The sequence below is a fragment of the Pocillopora verrucosa genome, chromosome 5 (assembly GCF_036669915.1).
Source record: "Pocillopora verrucosa isolate sample1 chromosome 5, ASM3666991v2, whole genome shotgun sequence".
Classification (NCBI taxonomy): domain Eukaryota; kingdom Metazoa; phylum Cnidaria; class Anthozoa; order Scleractinia; family Pocilloporidae; genus Pocillopora; species Pocillopora verrucosa.
In genome coordinates this window covers 10,515,746-10,532,918 of record NC_089316.1, presented here as the reverse complement: position 1 = coordinate 10,532,918, position 17,173 = coordinate 10,515,746, and the positions used below count along the sequence as shown (strand labels likewise).

The 17,173-nt window shown below is 37.3% G+C and overlaps 2 protein-coding genes across 2 annotated transcripts; one reads left to right on the top strand and one right to left on the bottom strand.

The window, feature by feature from the left end:
• The first annotated feature begins 1,045 nt into the window (after positions 1-1,045).
• LOC131780465 (uromodulin-like) lies at positions 1,046-5,435 on the top strand. Its single transcript, XM_066166358.1, has 6 exons — positions 1,046-1,173; positions 1,300-1,630; positions 3,244-3,396; positions 3,771-3,887; positions 4,512-4,631; positions 5,068-5,435. The coding sequence occupies exons 1-6, from the start codon at positions 1,159-1,161 to the stop codon at positions 5,433-5,435; spliced, it is 1,104 nt and encodes a 367-aa protein (XP_066022455.1). The 5' UTR covers positions 1,046-1,158.
• Positions 5,436-8,575: 3,140 nt separating this feature from the next.
• LOC131780447 (uncharacterized) lies at positions 8,576-13,550 on the bottom strand. The gene is made up of 6 exons (XM_059097057.2): positions 13,359-13,550; positions 12,858-13,200; positions 11,523-11,675; positions 11,228-11,344; positions 10,312-10,425; positions 8,576-9,430 (listed from the first exon to the last, which is right to left on the bottom strand). The coding sequence occupies exons 1-6, from the start codon at positions 13,380-13,382 to the stop codon at positions 9,060-9,062; spliced, it is 1,122 nt and encodes a 373-aa protein (XP_058953040.2). The 5' UTR covers positions 13,383-13,550; the 3' UTR covers positions 8,576-9,059.
• Positions 13,551-17,173: the final 3,623 nt, after the last annotated feature.

Sequence of the window (17,173 nt, the reverse complement as noted above, 5' to 3'; positions counted from 1 at the left end):
GTAAGTTTCGAATAGGTTATTCATTTGAAAGGAATGAAAAACGAAAAAAAAACGATTGAATACACACTGATAACTGTACTACCTTTTTTATGTCTATTCGGCACCAAGTGAAAGTTGTCTTATACCTGCTTTGAATTGGTCCATGCTCGGTCCAATTGGTGTTACCTAGTGTAATTGTTATAGCACTGATCCATGCCAATCCGGGTGTTACTGTGTGTGGGAATTATGCGTTGCCATGGCAGTCAAACCTGGATTAGCGCCTACCTTGCTTCGCGTAACATGGTCATTGTTTGCGCGCTGCCTTAATTATGCATAAATTGTTTATCAACGAGGAGCTTTTTTAGTCATTGATCATTTCCTCTACTCTCCTGACCTTCAGGTTTGATTCAGTGGTGATACTTTAAGGAGAGAATTAGATGCTATTCACTCACGATTAGCCACAACAACTAACAACAACTGCGTATTACGAAGAAATAGAGATTTAAGATTGATATTGCTTTTGCATATCAGACAGTGGCGTGATGTTTGGGAAACAATCACAATACAGTTAAGGGAAAAGTAATGAATACATTCCATTTCGACACTCTCTCGCTTCAATCCCTCCCGTTCGCCGATTATTAGTTAAATTTCACAAACGAATGTCAAGTTATAATCAGACAATCGCAGGTTTTTGACTTGTTTACTTTCGTTTTAGCCATGCCAATTTTAACGCATGTTATTATATTCTACCGTAACATCTTAAACCTAGAAGTTATTATTGATACACACAGAAAGCTGGTGAATCTAACCATAAAAATGTGTGTTCATTTTAAGATTTAATGATTGCTCATTTCATTTTCCTTTTCAAACAATTTCACCAACTAAAAATAAAAATTACGAATTATTAACGCCGCATAAGTTACACACAAAAAAATTAAGTTAGGGCTATTTCGGGGCAATCTGTCACCTGGCTTATTTAATTACAAAACACAGCCATTGACCGAATCTACTACGTCTTACTTAAAGAAAGCAGGTGGCATAAACTGGAAGCTTTCTGGTTTATTTATCCAAAGGAAAAAGCCCGCGTTCGCTCTATTTTTCCTCTCTGTCGCTATATTTAATGAAAAGAAAATCTAATTTTCAGCAACAATTTTTCCTTCTCTCCAGCACACACAGGAAATGCCTTCAGAAATGGTAAGAAATTATATTAGAAAGAGTAGCTTTTGAAGACTATTTTCGTCATTCTACGATTCACACATACTATTATAGTTAGGGACAATTTATTTCCAATAGATGATGTTGCTCTGCTTTTATCCACAGACGTTTTCAAAGTTTCATCGTGCACACTTCATCAAACTGATCTATTTTTACTCCATCTTATTGTTGCCAATCGTGTTCAGCAATAGTTTACTTGGTGATAAATGCGTCACTTCCATTCAAAGATTTAGTCTCTTGAAACAAGCATTCAAAGCTGTTAGGACACAGGATATGTTTTCCTGTTACTACCTTTGCAAAGGAGATGACATCTGCCAAAGCATAAACTTCAACAAAGACAACAACTTGTGCGAGTTAAACAACCGAACACGTTTGGTGAGACCGTACCATTTTGTGCCAAATGCAAATATAATTTACTTGGAAAATCCGTTTCGAGGTAACTTAGATTAATTAAAATTCAGAGTATTTTTTTCGTCTTAAACATCTCATATAACATAATATAAGCTGCAAGTAACAAACGCAACGCGGGCGAGTTGCAGAGCGGCCCTTTCTTTTCTTTCAAAAAATGAATCTGTTTTTAAGTCTAACAGTTTTAATGGATCTCTGTCACAGAATGTTTTCGCAGCCGAATATCAACCCATTTTAAGTTAAAAGCACTTTTGAAAATAGACCTAGACAAGTTAGGGATTTTTTCTTAGGCAATGTTGAAAATCAAAGTTTATGTTTGCTTAGGGTCAGAGTGCCCTCTTTTTAGAGCTAATCCGTTTGATTTTACACCAATTTCATATTTTCCACGTCTTTTGAAAATTTTGAGACTTAATGTAATGCATAATTTCCGACCATCAAACGGCAAATGATAAATATTAACATCAAACAAAAATAAACATTTTCCAAATATGGTCAGTATATAACGTTTAAGTTGAATGTAAATGTGTTTGGTTTTTTTTTTCTTTTTTCAAAGCTTTCCCACCGCCGTATTTTTCTTTTTTGTAAATTCATTTCAGCTCAAAACAGGAGGGCGTCTCTTTGGCCCACGTTTATTTCCACGCACACTTTTTCAACTAAGACCGTTGCTTGCTTTCTCAATCAGACGATGAATAAATAGCAATAACAGCTGATTTCAAATTATCAGCAAGACGTATCATCTACAAAGCAAAGCCGTTTGATACCTTTCATTTGTTAAAACTAGCTACGGAATAATTTAATGGTTGTTGTATGAAATATATTGTACGTTGGACAAACGTCTGCCTTTTGCCTGTGAAAGCGGATAGACAATTTTTTTTATTCATAAATCAGTAAGACACCTGACAAAAGTTTTCGACTGTACACTAACTTAATTTTGATCACATTACCATCACCCTCAGAATTTTGGATACTGCATTATCACTAAAAGAAATGCTTTTAAGTACAGGTAAATAGCATGAGGCCGAGTAAAATTAAGTATTAATATCACGTGTTTTTTGTTTTGTTCTGTTTTTCTTTTCAGCCCTGCTAAAAAGCATTCGCTACTTATGAATTATCACACCTTTAGGCAAAATTAAGCCTCTTTTAATATTCTCGTTTTAAGTCGTTTTGGCCGCGGCAATTGATGAAAAATACCTTCTGTCTCAGCCAGTCAGCTTTAATTTATTTTGCCCTCTGTTATAAAACAAGAAACTCCAGCCCAGTTGTTGAATTTTTAGTATTTTAACGACGAAGTATGCCACAGAAACTAAAAACTTTTATCTTAAAAATTTACCTATGAAAATATAATGCTCACAAATATTTGTCACCAAGGTAGGATTTAAAACCAGATTTAAAATGGTTTACTGTTTAGACCTCACAGTTCAATTTCAAATTGGATATTTGAGTAGAATTTCGAGTAAGATTTCGCTGGTCGGGTTGGGTTCGGACCCAGATTTGCAATAAAGGTTCAGCAATTTAAACATCGTCTTCTTTGCATTCAAACAGATATTCAGAGTCGGAAAAGGAGATGAAATAATCTGTTGTGAAGTTAGCCTCGAGTGTCTTTCTTATGTAAAACGGAAATGAACTATTATTGCTTTACAGCTTTCCTTGGTTCGTCACCAGTACTCCCAGCCTCATCATGCCAAGAGATTAAAAACGCCTCCGAAGGACTGGCCCCTAGTGGTAGATATTGGCTAACCTCGAAAGGAGCTGGAGATCAACCTGTAAGCGCTTATTGCGATATGGATAGAGAAGGTTAGGTCTAATGAAAACTTCGTGTGAATTTGAGGATTGTTGAAATTCTTATAAAAATCCTTATGTTAAATATTGAGTAAGGGGCTAAGTTGTGTCTGCGAATCTTGTGGCATATCTTGGATCAGTATCTGAACAACTGCGTATCAGGGTATGCACACTTCTTTGTTATCAGTTGACTGTTGTTGGGCCAGGGAGGGGTAGCAGTCTATCGCATTTCGTTCCTCTCTTTTATGGAAGTTTGCTGATGCCTATATCAAAATAAAATGACCTCCCTAAGAATAAAACACAACTAAGATGACCCAGGCTAGATTTCATTTTTATGACCGAAACTTATTTGTGAACCTTTACTGATTTAGCCATTTTTTTTTCTCCAGTGATTGTAGAGTGTTCAGGTAACCCGTGCCAGAATGGTGCAAAGTGTGACTTCTACGGGAAGGGACAGTACAAGTGTCGATGCTTACCAGGGTACACTGGGGAGCACTGTGAAATTGGTAAGTTTTTTTTCTTAACGATTGTTCACCGAATAATTATTTAGGTATGAATTTGTGAATGAAGTTTACTTTATCAACAGTTAATAAAGCTAAGAACAAATGCACCAAAAAAATTGCTTTTCCTGACAATGTAGCAAATTATCGTGAATTTAGCTGGTAATTTTGTTCCGTACGAGACTAATTGTTTAATTTCGTTTTGCTCTCCTGCGTAAACAAAGGAGTCTCTTGTGTCTTTTATCAAGAGTCACTTTCTGTTAGTTATCAAATTGACAGTGGCATGGAATTCCCTCTAGAGGTGCGAATGGTTTCAGAGTTTAGGAACCAAAATCTAATCGGTCAGAAAAGGGAAAGTGATGTAGTTCTAAATTAAACAACCATTAGTGAGGAGGAGCGTTGCGTAGCGAGTTTAAGAAAGTCTGCGAAGGAGACTGGAGGCGAGCAGCGCTTTGTAAATCATCTCCAAGTTAGCAAATCAATGTGCGCGAAAAGTATTTCTCGTTAATGTGGCTTATGAATTGTGCGAGAACAATTTATCATAAATATTGTGGACAACTGAAGTAACGGTTAGTTAATTAAACAGTTGCTTTTGGTTTTTGGTTTTTTCAATTGCTCAATCGGACGCAGACATTGACGAGTGCTCCAGCAATCCGTGTCTGAATGGAGGCACGTGTATTGATTTGGTAAATGGTTTCAATTGCTCCTGCACATCACCATTGTTTGGCAAACATTGTGAACTGAAGATGGGTAAGTTGTTGTTTCCAACTTTCCTTCTGCATTGTAGGATGCCGGTTTTATGGTACGCTTTCGTTGACTGTAGGCATCGAATTTTTAAGGGAGGATGGGGGGGAGGTGGGTGGGGCTAAGGCCCCTCCCCCTGCTGCTCCCTCTCCCTCATTGAAAATAAAGCAGGAGCCTCTCATGCTTCTTTAGGAACAATTGCTCATACCAAATACGCTATGATACTTAAGGTGCCATATTGACTTTTTCCACTCAGCACCAGTTGTAGAGGGAAAATCAAGTTTCTTTTAAATCATATTATCATACACTTTTAAGGGAAGCTGAAGCTTTCCATTGAAAAAAATACCATTATTTCTATAATGTGCGCAAAACAACCGTGAAATTTCTAGCGATACCGACTACGCATTCGGATAATAAGGAAAAAGTTTGACTTACTTTCCAGGAGCAGAGTGCAGCTCTTACTTACTCGACACAGAGGAAGACCGCAGCATAGCATATCAATCAGGTGGGTCAAAGAAATGTGACGACGCCTTTTCTGGAGGCTGGTATCGCTTTAACAGCACTGCAGGCTCAAAGATGCCTACAACTTGTGTGCCAAAGAATATGTGTAACACAGATGCACCTGGCTGGCTCAGTGGGAGTCACCCCACCCTCCAGGAAGGAGTTGTCGCTCTCACCGTTTGTTTTCATTGGGGCGATAAATGTTGCAACTGGAAAGTCACCATTGATGTGAAGAATTGTGGAGAATTTTTCGTTTACAAGCTTGTTAAACCAGGCCCATGCACTCTTCGTTATTGCGTGACCAACTGAAACCTTAGTTTCTAGAACCAGCTGCGGGAGGCGACTTCCTTTTGTTTGTGAAAAACAAAGCTGAAAGTTACGTCTTTAATCTTTCAAAGATGAGCACGGAGTTGACACTAAATTTTAATAAGATTTTTCTTTGTGCCAAGATAAGTTTTTCCCTCGTTTGTCACAAAAGAAGGGAATTATCATTATCTTTATGACAGTTTTCAGCTTCACCTTTTGATGGTACTGAAAATTAAGAAGAAAACCTTAAAAGGAGATTCTCGAAATAGAATAGCATCTTATTTTCCTTACAATATCACCCCTGAATCACACCGAAGAATAAAGGAAATGATCACATACCAAAGAAGCTCTAGATTGTTAAACAAATTCTCCTTCTCAGCACCTAAGAAAATGTATGGAAAACAGTATGGAAACTATACATACTGATGATACGGTGTAAAGACTTAAGCTTGAAATTGGTAGTTTGGTTAATAATTTACAAGAATAATTCCCAAAGTGTACACTTAGGCACCATCAGTTTTGCATGCATTTGTTTCCAATTTCTGGAGTCCGTACCTTGCTATCTTTTCGGCCCCTCCTTATTCTCTTACACTACCTTCTTCGTATTCCTTTGCGGATTTCGTTTGACGGCAGAAGAAAAATCTAAAGTTTGGAAATCATATTTACTCCATGTCACTAAATGCACACAGCCCAATAGAGCTTCACATATCAATAAAGGAAAACGAACTTACACAATCTTCAACCATCCTTGCAATCAAAATGGAGCGTACACAATAAAAACAGTAGACAATGGCTTATATGGATGTTGCAGCATCATAATGTAATCATCATGTAATCATCATGTAATCTCGTCTGTTTGTAATGAATTTTATAGTCCGATAAATAAAAGTTGTGGTCGTCTTTCTTGATGATATCTAATAGAGAACCTAACCAAAACCACTATTTGCTCCATTTTCTCCATATAAACGCATACACAATCCACACTTTCCTCCAATGGCTCTGACGAAGGACTAACGCTCGAAACGTCAGCCTTTAAACTCTTTACTTAGATCTGTAGAAATTTTTAAGAATTCAATCAAGACTTTTCTTTTCAGGCAATTCTTCCAATAGTGGTTAAGTTATGAATTGTATATAGCCAAGTTAACTGTAAGATGTAATTATTTTTTGAATTAGTTGAGATTTTAGTATTTAGAGATACTAATTGTAAAGCGCTATTGATCTGTCATTGTAAATAGCGCTTATAAGAAATAAATTATTATTATTATCATTATTATTATTATTACGGTAGCCAATTTACGTTTTCAACTCAGGTGATAACACTTCATTACCCTGTTATACTCTCCCACCGACGCAGCACCACAGTTTCTTTAGAAACTTACCCCCTTTATTCATGTATTTTAAATATCTGTGCATTTTTTAGCCCTCCTCTTAAAAAAGCAACAACGTGAAATCACCAAAATTTGCGTGATTTGAGAGCGGAAATCCCGACGACAAATTGTTCAGTTTTCCATTTGGAACTCAACACTGTTCACGCGAGTAATACTGAAATTGCGATGTGGCGCTGTAAGAAACTTTAAACACATCCAGCATTCGCAAAGCGTGCAGTTTTCCATCTTTTCAAAAAATCAGATATACATACGGGAATAAAAACTAGAAATAACCATGGATAGCATTTGAATAATCATGGTAGTACAGCGCGTTCTATATATTTTTCGAAAGGTTATTTTTGTTCTACGTAATGAAGTCCGTTATACAATTAAGCCTTCGAGCGTTGTGTGGTGGCTTAGTCCACAGTTCTGATTAGTAGTAACTAAATTCTTTCGATTTAATGGTGGCAATGTTACTACAGATCTTCCCATGGCATTCAGGATCGAAACGAGTCTAGATACCTGCATGAGATCGAGGCCAAGTGAGTCAGTCAGTCGAAAATGGCGTCAAAAAGCAGAAGAAATGAATAGTATACCTTCTCTTATGTCGAACGCAGTAAAAGGCAGTCGAAATATTCAAACCCTGACACCGCTTGTGTCTAGTAACAAAAGTGCGTTTGATAACGTTTCGGGACGCAAAAACTGGCAAAGTACAGCTGAGTTCATTCACAATGAATTTTCCTCACTAAATACCGTTAACTAAAACCATAAACGGTTGGGAGCGGATTTCAAATGGGTTAGCTCTCGCCGATAGCCCTCGGCAAAATTCATAGAAGGAATTTCATTGGATCCTTGCAGACTTGGTTGTTCAGTTCAACGTCTCTGCGATTACATAATGATTTTAGAGAGATCAAACACAGTACAACGTTTAGGACAATCTGTGGATGTGAAATACCCATACTCAACATCGCTGTTAAGTTTCGATTGCAGACCAAACATTTTTTTATTGTCCAAGTGTAACTGCTGCTGCCTCTGAATCAGGAAGTTCAAGCTCGTCTGCACAAGAACCACTACCTATTAACTGTAGGATTGCAAATAATTCAACGGGATACAAGAAACCAAATCAGAACTGCACACTCTGGTAAATCTACACGGCAAGACGAAGAAGGGTACAATCGGAAGATAAATCCAGCCTAGCTGTGAGAGAAGAAGGTTACTGGGAACGAAGAAAGAAGAACAACGGGTCAGCAAACAGGTCACGTGACGCCCTACGACTAGCACCAGACGCAGAGAAGGGTGACTTTTCTTGAGGAAGAAAATATGCGTATCCGAGCAAAGAAAAACGTTTTGGAGGATGAGATGATGCTTTCACCAAGTGCGAACTTCTTGAGTAATAAACATTGCTTTGAGCCATGGGAATCTTTTTTAAAAACTGCTTAAAATTACCTTGTTTTGAGTTCTACTATATACATAGTTTTGCTAATTCTTAGCAATTTAGCCGTTCTTCTGTGCATTCCACAACAGAAACCGAAGTAATTCGGGGACTAAAAGTCGCATTAAATCCCCGTACGTCACGTTATTAAAAGCATTTAATTTGACTTCACTTTTTCCGCCGTGGAAGAAAAACAAGATTTACACACGGGTTTTTAAGCAGGGCTGGTATTATTGCTTTAGTATTGTTGTGTAAAGATGAAATTCCATTCAGCTGATTCGTACGTTTTACGGTTTTATTTCCGCTAACTGAACTTACAAAATTGCACGTAAACATGCGTTTTTGACCTTCTTAGCGAAAGAAACTTTGCCCTTTACATAATAAACAATTAATCGCGTGTTCCCTCGTAAAATTGTGGACTAATATCACTTTTTTTTTTCAAGGAAGCTGTAGAATTTAGTAGTTTTGATTTGCATGTGTACTCTGACTTTAAACACAGCTAACAACAAAATTGTCTGTTTTCATAAGCGTGAGAATAATACTCGCAATGTAAAACTCCTCTAAGCATGTTCTATCCCATGTCATCTCCCACCGAAACGTTTGATTCCCGACCTAAATGATGATGGTGAGTGCTCTGAATGAAACCACAGCTGTCCTCAGTTGGTTACCTTAGTTTATCTACATCTATCACTCTTTTTAGTATCTAGTACAGCTTTTTACTTCCCCGATCTGGCCAGTCAAAAGCCTCTTTGGAAACTACTTTGCCACTGAGTCGAACTGAGCCAAGTCGTTCAGCTTTATGCTACTTAGCTTCCAGTGTCACGCAGTCTAATTTGTCACACAATACCTGAGGGAACATTGTGTAGTGGGTGACAGTTTATACGTAGAAAACAACCCACAATTCCTCATCATTATAGCTGAGGTCCACGCGCAACAGTTTGAGCCGAAATGGAAACAAATAGTGCGGTTCACGGCACCCTCTTGCGGGGTCGGGTGGATCCCGTTGAGCCAACCAGGAGAATGAGTGTTGCACATTGTCGTATTCACACAGTAGTCTGGTATTCTTGTGCCCGCGGTGCTATTGAAGCGGTACCAGCCCTCTAACAACGTTTTATCGCATTTACCATTGTTATTGGATTGACGTACATGAACACTCCGATCAAGGTCATTGTTCGTTATGTAATTATCACACCCGACCCCTGAAAAGCAACGAAAAGAACTAAAACTTTAAAGTTTAGTTTAAAGTATAAACTTTAAAGTTTACGCATAAACATTATGAAATTGTCGAGTACAGTTGATTATGAGTGTAGAACCTACGCGGTATAAATTTTTGCTATTATCATCATCATCAATATTAGTTTTATTATTATTATTACTATCATTACTATTATTAAATAGTTTTAATGTTGTAAAGTTTGGACCTGTGACTACATTTTTTTAGCTGGCCCTGATGTTTAATACAGTCCGCCCCGTGTGTATTAACTGAAAATACTGTGGACTGCTAGAAATCACCATCATTAGAGTAACGCGACCCGGTTGAAAAACGGACGAGAAGTGGAATATCCCACGGGGGAAAATGAGATTACAGAGCAGTTTTCTAAACCTTAGTAACGAGGACAGCTGGTATTATACAGGGGCAGATGAAAGTTCACTGCATGAGCTCTTGATACGGCCTTGGTTCACAGACCACACTAACCCTTTGCCTCCCTTTTGCTTTTTCTCCATACTGTTCTCTATAATTTTCTAAGGAACTGACAAGGAGAATCTGTTTAATAATCAAGAGCATCTGAAGTTGGTGGTCATTTTCTTTATTCCATTGACCATGATATTTGAGTCAGGGATGAAATTGTAAGAAGCCATCAGATGCAAGTCACTCTCAGGGGTCAAAGGATCTGAAGCGTGGTGAAATCTGACGAGCGAAAACTTAATCTGATTGAAATTGGTCAGCATCGTGCTGATGATGGTGCCAATATCATATACAAGTCATTGAGTCTTGTTGCGCAGAACCAATGCAATCACAAGCTACTTCTGACAATAAGTATAAAGTGCCTTTTGAAATTGCTTTCATCGCAAAACTTACCTATACCAATCTCGCAGCGTACACCGGTTAGCAATGGCGAACATGAACATGTAAAACCACTCGCGGTAGCATTGCATATGCCTCCGTTCAAGCATGGCTGGCTGGAACACGCGTCTATGACAAGAATGAAAGAAGATGATTTTTCACTTAAAATCTCCATGCGACGTCTATGAAATATCAAACAGTAGAGCAATGATAAATAAAATGTTCTTAATAGGATAGAATTAATGATAATGTCTATTGATAAGGAGGATACCGATAATGAAAGTGATGATATGCGTTATTTTAATCATTATTATCATCATCATCATCATTATTATTAGTATTATTATTGTCATTATCTCAGTTTTTATCATAAAATCCATGATGAAAACAATAACGATAAATTACTTATTTTAATTAATATAATGAGTATAAGTAATAACATAATTTCAAGTGAAATTTGGTGTTAAAAAGCACGAGTAACTTTATCAAAGACAACAAAATTGCACGAGCCAGTAAGGCAAGTCTAATTTGTAGTCTTTGAAAATTTACAAGTGCTTTTTACATCAAATGCAAGAGAAATCGTGTTATTACTTGTTAAAAATGTGCACGAAAAACATCCCAGAAAGTCAAGTCAGACGACATTGTGAAAGCGTACGCGCACTATTTGTAATTTGCACTCCTGTTACAACTTTGCACTCGTGTTACATGAGAATGCACTGGTTGTCAGCCAATCATAAACGCGTAATTTTTTATGTACATTATTAGACAATGATACTTGTACTGATTTATTTTTCATTGATGTTTGAGGTTTTGTCAATAATTTCTCTTACCTGAACACCTAAAAGTTACAGAGTAAAAATGTATGCTTGAGATTCTACAACCATTTTAAGTTCTTCTCATCCCACTCTACTTGGTAATTTTATTTTCTCACCCTTTTCGCAGTGATCCCCGCTGTACCCTTGTGGACAACGACATGTATACTGTCCCTTCCCCTGATAGTCACATGAGCCACCATTCTGACATGGATTGGCGGTGCATTCCACGATGACTGTAGGCGTAGATCAAAGGGTGGAAAATTAATCTTATTAAATTTTCGAATTAGACTGCTGACAAATAAACAATGCAACGTGCTGTAATTTCAGATGATAAATGAGGTAAACCCATGAATAAACACATAAATGGATGGACAAGTAAATGAATCGGCAAAACATGACACAGGCTCTCACCTCCTCTTTCCATATCGCAGTAAGCTGTCTTGAGGTTGTCACCAGACTCCCCTGAATCTAACCAAAATCTTCCGCTAGGTACCAGTCCGCCTGAACTTTCCTTTATTTCTTGACAGGAGATTGCAGGAAGCTCGGAAAAGGAGCCTGGAGTGGCTTAAGTAGCGGGAGAGAAATTGACATGTGATTAAAACTTCTCTGGGTTAAGATAAAAATTTTAATTTTGCACAAGGCTTAGCTGCAGTAATCAATCAGTGATCTCCGGGTGAAGACAAATTGCAGTGTCGTGACCACCCTATGGGACCAAACTATAAACTATACATTCTCAGAGGCAATTTAAAATGAAATAAATTTCATTTGATACAAATCGTTATCAGGTTCCTCCACGGGAAATAACAACCCTTGAAAATGTGCTCCACTTCCAACGTTTAGTCCAAATATAAGTCTGTAAGGCACGGGTTCGATTCCCTTGGGAATTTGAATTTCTTTAAGGCGTCTTTGCTGCAATTGCTAAATTTACAGATCACTCACGAGAATCATGGCTTTATTTGATATTTCATGAGGATGACTTGGCAATTTTCGGTCCATATCAAACTTCCCCGTCCTTGAAAACAATCCTTTCTGAATGGGTCATATTCACGACCGCTATGGATATCTTTTTTATGTTAATGTAATATTGCACTTCGCGGCTGACAGACGGCTGGATGAAGACTGCAATTACCTCAATGATCCTTCGTACACTGTACGTAATGGGAAACAGCAATGACACTAATTAAATCAAAATCTTTTGTTTTAAGGACGAATGATACTAAGCGCCGACTTCCTCTCAAATGCGTCGAAAATGGCGGCTTAAAATTTCAATTTTTACTCATTAATCTGCCGGAAATCTGTAAATTTTCAAATTAAGCACACCCTATTCAATTCTAGCATCTTCCAAAGTTTCATTTAGCCTTCTACTTTTTCAGCTGAGAAAATTTTTGTCAAAAGATGTAAAAAAAGACTGATAATATAACAATGATATTATAGACTTTTAAATAGATCCGGCCCACACATTTGTGCCGTACCTCAAGTCTTAAAAACTTTCGTAACTGTCACAATTTCATGAGGTTTTTTTGCCAGACAAGCAAGTCGCCTGAAACTGCCTTTCGCTGCTCAGACAATTTGTATCATGCCTTTTCCTGCCATCGGAATTGTGTTTTCTGAAGACAGATTTTAGTTAAGTGTTGGTAGCCAGTTTGGAGAATAGAAGGGTCAGTTCTCTATCGTTTTCATAGGGTAATTGCTATTTACAAAATGAGACAACAGATAAGAACGGAAATTAAGAAATAGACTTCATACCTCTGAAGGGGTTCTCCATGTAAAAGGCGCCCTCCTGTGGCTGAAAATTCAAATGTCCCACGATCTGAGTGCGGTTGTTCAGCTCACAAATTTTCGTCTTTTCATAAAAATTAAAGCTCTGACATCGTCTGTCTCCTTTACACTGGTAATAACACGCAAACATGTTCTGGACAACAAATGATGCGTAATTGTGTTTCACGAGAACAACTCCTTTGATAGATGATACACAGTTCTCACCGCTTTGCAAACTGTCGCTAGTAACATTTGCGATGTTGTGCAAAATCACGATGAAACGACTAACTATGCATAAAAGCGACAATAGGCGAAACCTTGGGCGGCTAACCTGCATGTGAAAAGATAAACGAACATTTAAAAGCAGGTAAAAATGCTACAATTGTCATACGGTTTACACAGTAACTCTTAATGTCTTAAAAAAAAAAGAATGTTTACCAAAATTAGCTGTTATTGTAACAAACCAACAGTAATCTGCACGATTCTCACCTCCGTTTTGTGATTCTGTTTCATCTTTCGTCAATCGTTGGCAAAATCCTTGCTCAGGTTCCCGACAGCGAGCGCCAAGAATACGTGAGTACTGTCAGAAATGTGGTTAAATTTTGCTCTCTTATTCGTCAGGGACAGATTTCCGTTGCCCTTAATTGCTAACACTCCGATTACATCCGTGTTCTTGACGCCAGCCTCTAATAAATTAGCTGTTGAATAAAGCTTTCACTAATAAGCCGCCTAACAGTAAATTTGGTTGGCTTGTTAGTCGATGTGTTTGCTCATTTCAACCTATAAAAGCTATAAGTAGTAAAGTAGGGCGCAACTCTCTTCTGATTTTTTTTTTATTTTTTTTTTCCAACAAAATATGCGCCAGTTTCAACAGCAGTCACAGTGTGTTTTTCTAGCCTTTCATTGCAACACCTTACAACCTGCTTTGCGTCACATATTATTACAAACAATCTTCCTTTTATTTATTCATGTGCAGGGAGATTTTGATAACAAAATTTTGACTTCTTTGAGTGCATTTGTCATTAGCCGCAGAGGTAAAAACAATCGGCTCAATAATAATTTATTTTGCAAGCATTTCTGATTCAGAGTCTACGGTGCCTCTTTTATCCTATTAATTTTTTTTTTCAGAAAGCAGATCACCAAAATCAGCGTGAATCAATTGGTTTTATCTTCTTTAAATGGTTTATTTTCGTTGCTTGACGCACAAATTTAAGTTTTCTTCACTGCCGCCATAGGAAACAGTATTAGTTACCAACAATAATCAAGGTACGTGCGCGATTACCATCGACTTATCAACGAATTTCAATGTAAAATAAACATTTTAATTTCGCTGTTGCCTGTTCACCGCAGATTGATCCGTGGGACGTGGGAAAACAAAAAATACACCTGCCGAACAAAGACCAAGTAATAAATAAGAATTATTTATCCTATCTTGAAAAATGACAACCCTCGCATTTGATTTAAAAGGGAAAATCGATCCTCGCATCAAGAAAACAATAAATTGTGGTCATTTGCTCAATTTCTTTTTTTTCTTTTATCTGGTTCCTATTGTACTGTATCGCTCGTGTTCCCAGTTACATTGTATGTAGGGACAATACTACAATAAGTTGCAGGAGCAGATACATCCGTATAAACATTGATATCACGGAAGACTGTCGCTGGGCTCTCGGCTACACGGGCAGAAAATTTGAATATGAAACCGTGAGATAAAATTACAAATCGAACATGCGTGATGTCGACTTTTGTTGACGTATATACTTAAATCAAAATTTTGGCAAATCATAACTGTTTTTTACATCTTATTCTTGTTGTTTTTTACAACTTCTTGCTGTCTCCATTTGTGTGCATTATAGGCTATGATTTTTAAAATTCAATTATTTAAGGTTTCTTGTACTCTTTAATATTTGTGCATGAGCTCTTTGAAAGTTTCAACCTCACAATAATAATATTTTGAAATTGTTTTTTTTCCCTTCCGCCTCAATTTGCCACAACACTATTTTTCGGGTAGGGAATAGTGTATCCTGAATGCCATTTAAGTGATGAAAAACTTGAATTTGAACTTGAAGTTTAGTAGTGACAAAGATTGCAAGCGTTCTGGATAAATTAAATGTATCTGTTTTTATTTTACTGCGAAAAAGGGTCATGTTATCACAAAATATTTCCTCGTGCATAATCAAGTACTTTCATTCAATTTTACTCGACTTACGACGTTATTAACTGGATTATTAACTTCTTACTAACCGAGCGCGAGGACCGCACTGGTGTGATTATTGGCCCGAGGTCGTAACAGTGCGGACTAAGCGCAGCGAGTGTCATACAGGAACGACCGAGGACCAATGTTCCTAGCTCAGTACGGTTCGAGCAATCGGAATAAACTTGATGTTTATCTGAATTTTCCGGCTTCCGAGAACAAAAAGACACGGCTTATGGCCATTTCCGTGCAAAATAAAATGAAATACAGACTTAGTAAGATTAAACATGAAGCACAAATTTACCTCATGACTACCTTGCCATATAAGAAATACTTTTAACGAGTTAAAATTGGTGATCCAGGTTGGTCGCTGCTGACTATGTGTCAAGAACTGATCCACCGATTTTCAATGCTACCAAATATTTAGTAGTGAATTAGCGCAAATATATAAGGTTATTTTTTTAGTCCCAGGTATATGATTTTATTAATGCGTGTTTGAGTGGTTTACAGACTTCTGGAGTGTTCTCCCAACATCCCAAGTAGTTTACTGCGCCGGTAAAGCCGATAGGAAGTGTAGTTTATTGCTTTTACGACAAAAAAATTTGAGTGAAGTTTTTCAGGGAGAATTATGAATTGATCCTTATTTTGCGATCAAGTTGTTGATTCATATAAAAGCCGTCAAAACAAGGAAATGTTGACCAGAGAAATTAAGGCTGAAATTCATTTATTAATAAATGAACGCAATGGCCGGGTACCCAACCAGAAATTTTTACTTTTATACTTAAAAGGTCAGTTGTATTTATGAAATTAATTTTCACTGTGAGGGCTTAACTCTAAAAAATTAGATAAAGTCATTAGACCGCACTAAGACAAAAGCAGCAAAATCGAAAGAAAACAACATCGAGCCGTATGCACTTGTTTACTTGCGGTACACTATTTTCTCTCATCACAATATTTTTTTCCTATCGCTTATGACTAAATAAAAGCTCTCACCGAGTCCTCGTTAAATTTTATAGAAAGTATTACGTACACTAAAACTTGGCAAAAACTATTCAATGAAAGTTGAAATCGCGGACAACAAACCATAAATCTTGAGTTTAACGGCTTTCTCTTCGCAAGCGGTTGATTTTCAATTAATTCCTGAATGAAGATCCGGTAGGTTTGTCGCTTCAATTTTCTTAAAGCAAAAACATGGGAAATTTTCCTTCCCAGTGAGCAGCTTAAGGAAGGCTAGTCTAGAATTTATGAAGTTTTTTCTCTTCAGAACGTAGAGGCCTGGAAAAGCGCAAACAGTTAGGTACACTGCATTTAAGTGCCGCTTGCGCTAAGAGCGGTCCCCTCGACTTCCCGTCGTAGCTCTGAAAAAAAACACGTTAAAAATTTATAATGATAACATGCTGAAAAATGGCTGTCAATGGTTACACAACACATATGGCATAATATCGTGTGTTGCCATATAAGGACTGCATAAAACTCACTTTAAGTCTAATTGGAGAAGAGGCGAATGATTTTATACAAAATACATTGTCTTGCCAGAATCCCGCAAAAATCTCCCTCAGTTTCGTTTCTAGTTATTCTTGTCTTTCGTCTTTTCCCTTTTTCTTATCATTCATTTCTAATCATTCGTTGTGAATTTGCACCGAAATTCTGACTTGCCGAGAAAAACCCGCTTTGTAGGTTTGGAACAGGCATGAAACAAGTCAAGTTGAGCCATCTTTAATAAGGCAAGGTGGCCTGTTTACCTCTACACTGTTAACATTTTGCAACTAATGATTTTCCATGTCATGCATATTTTCATTCGCCGTCTCTCGTCATCATAATTTTAAGAAGAAATTTAGATTCTTGCAAGTTTTTTTTTTAGCATGCTCAACTAAAAATCCCAGTTTTTTATGTAACTAGGCAAGTTTTAGCAGTTTTTAGAAAAAGATTCCGATGGCTCAAGGCAATGTTTATTACTCGAGACGTTCGCACTTCGTGAAAGCATCACACTTGGTCACTGATTAGCCTCCTCAGACGATGATTCTCATCCTCCAAAGCGTTTATCTTCACTCGGATACGCAGATTTTCCTCCTCAAAGGAAGTCGCCTAAGGCAAGTTTTAGAAGTTTTCAAAA

What these genes read in the sequence shown, in the direction of transcription:
- LOC131780465 (XM_066166358.1), top strand. An exon ending in CTTGGAAAATCCGTTTCGAG is followed by an intron (nt 1,631 to 3,243) that starts GTAACTTAGATT and finishes ATTGCTTTACAG; the next exon opens with CTTTCCTTGGTTCGTCACCA. An exon ending in ACATTGTGAACTGAAGATGG is followed by an intron (nt 4,632 to 5,067) that starts GTAAGTTGTTGT and finishes CTTACTTTCCAG; the next exon opens with GAGCAGAGTGCAGCTCTTAC.
- LOC131780447 (XM_059097057.2), bottom strand. Translation starts at nt 13,382, where the DNA reads ATGAAACAGAATCACAAAACGGAG. An exon ending in AACAGAATCACAAAACGGAG is followed by an intron (nt 13,201 to 13,358) that starts GTGAGAATCGTG and finishes TTTCACATGCAG; the next exon opens with GTTAGCCGCCCAAGGTTTCG. An exon ending in ACGCTGCGAGATTGGTATAG is followed by an intron (nt 9,431 to 10,311) that starts GTAAGTTTTGCG and finishes GTTGCTTTTCAG; the next exon opens with GGGTCGGGTGTGATAATTAC.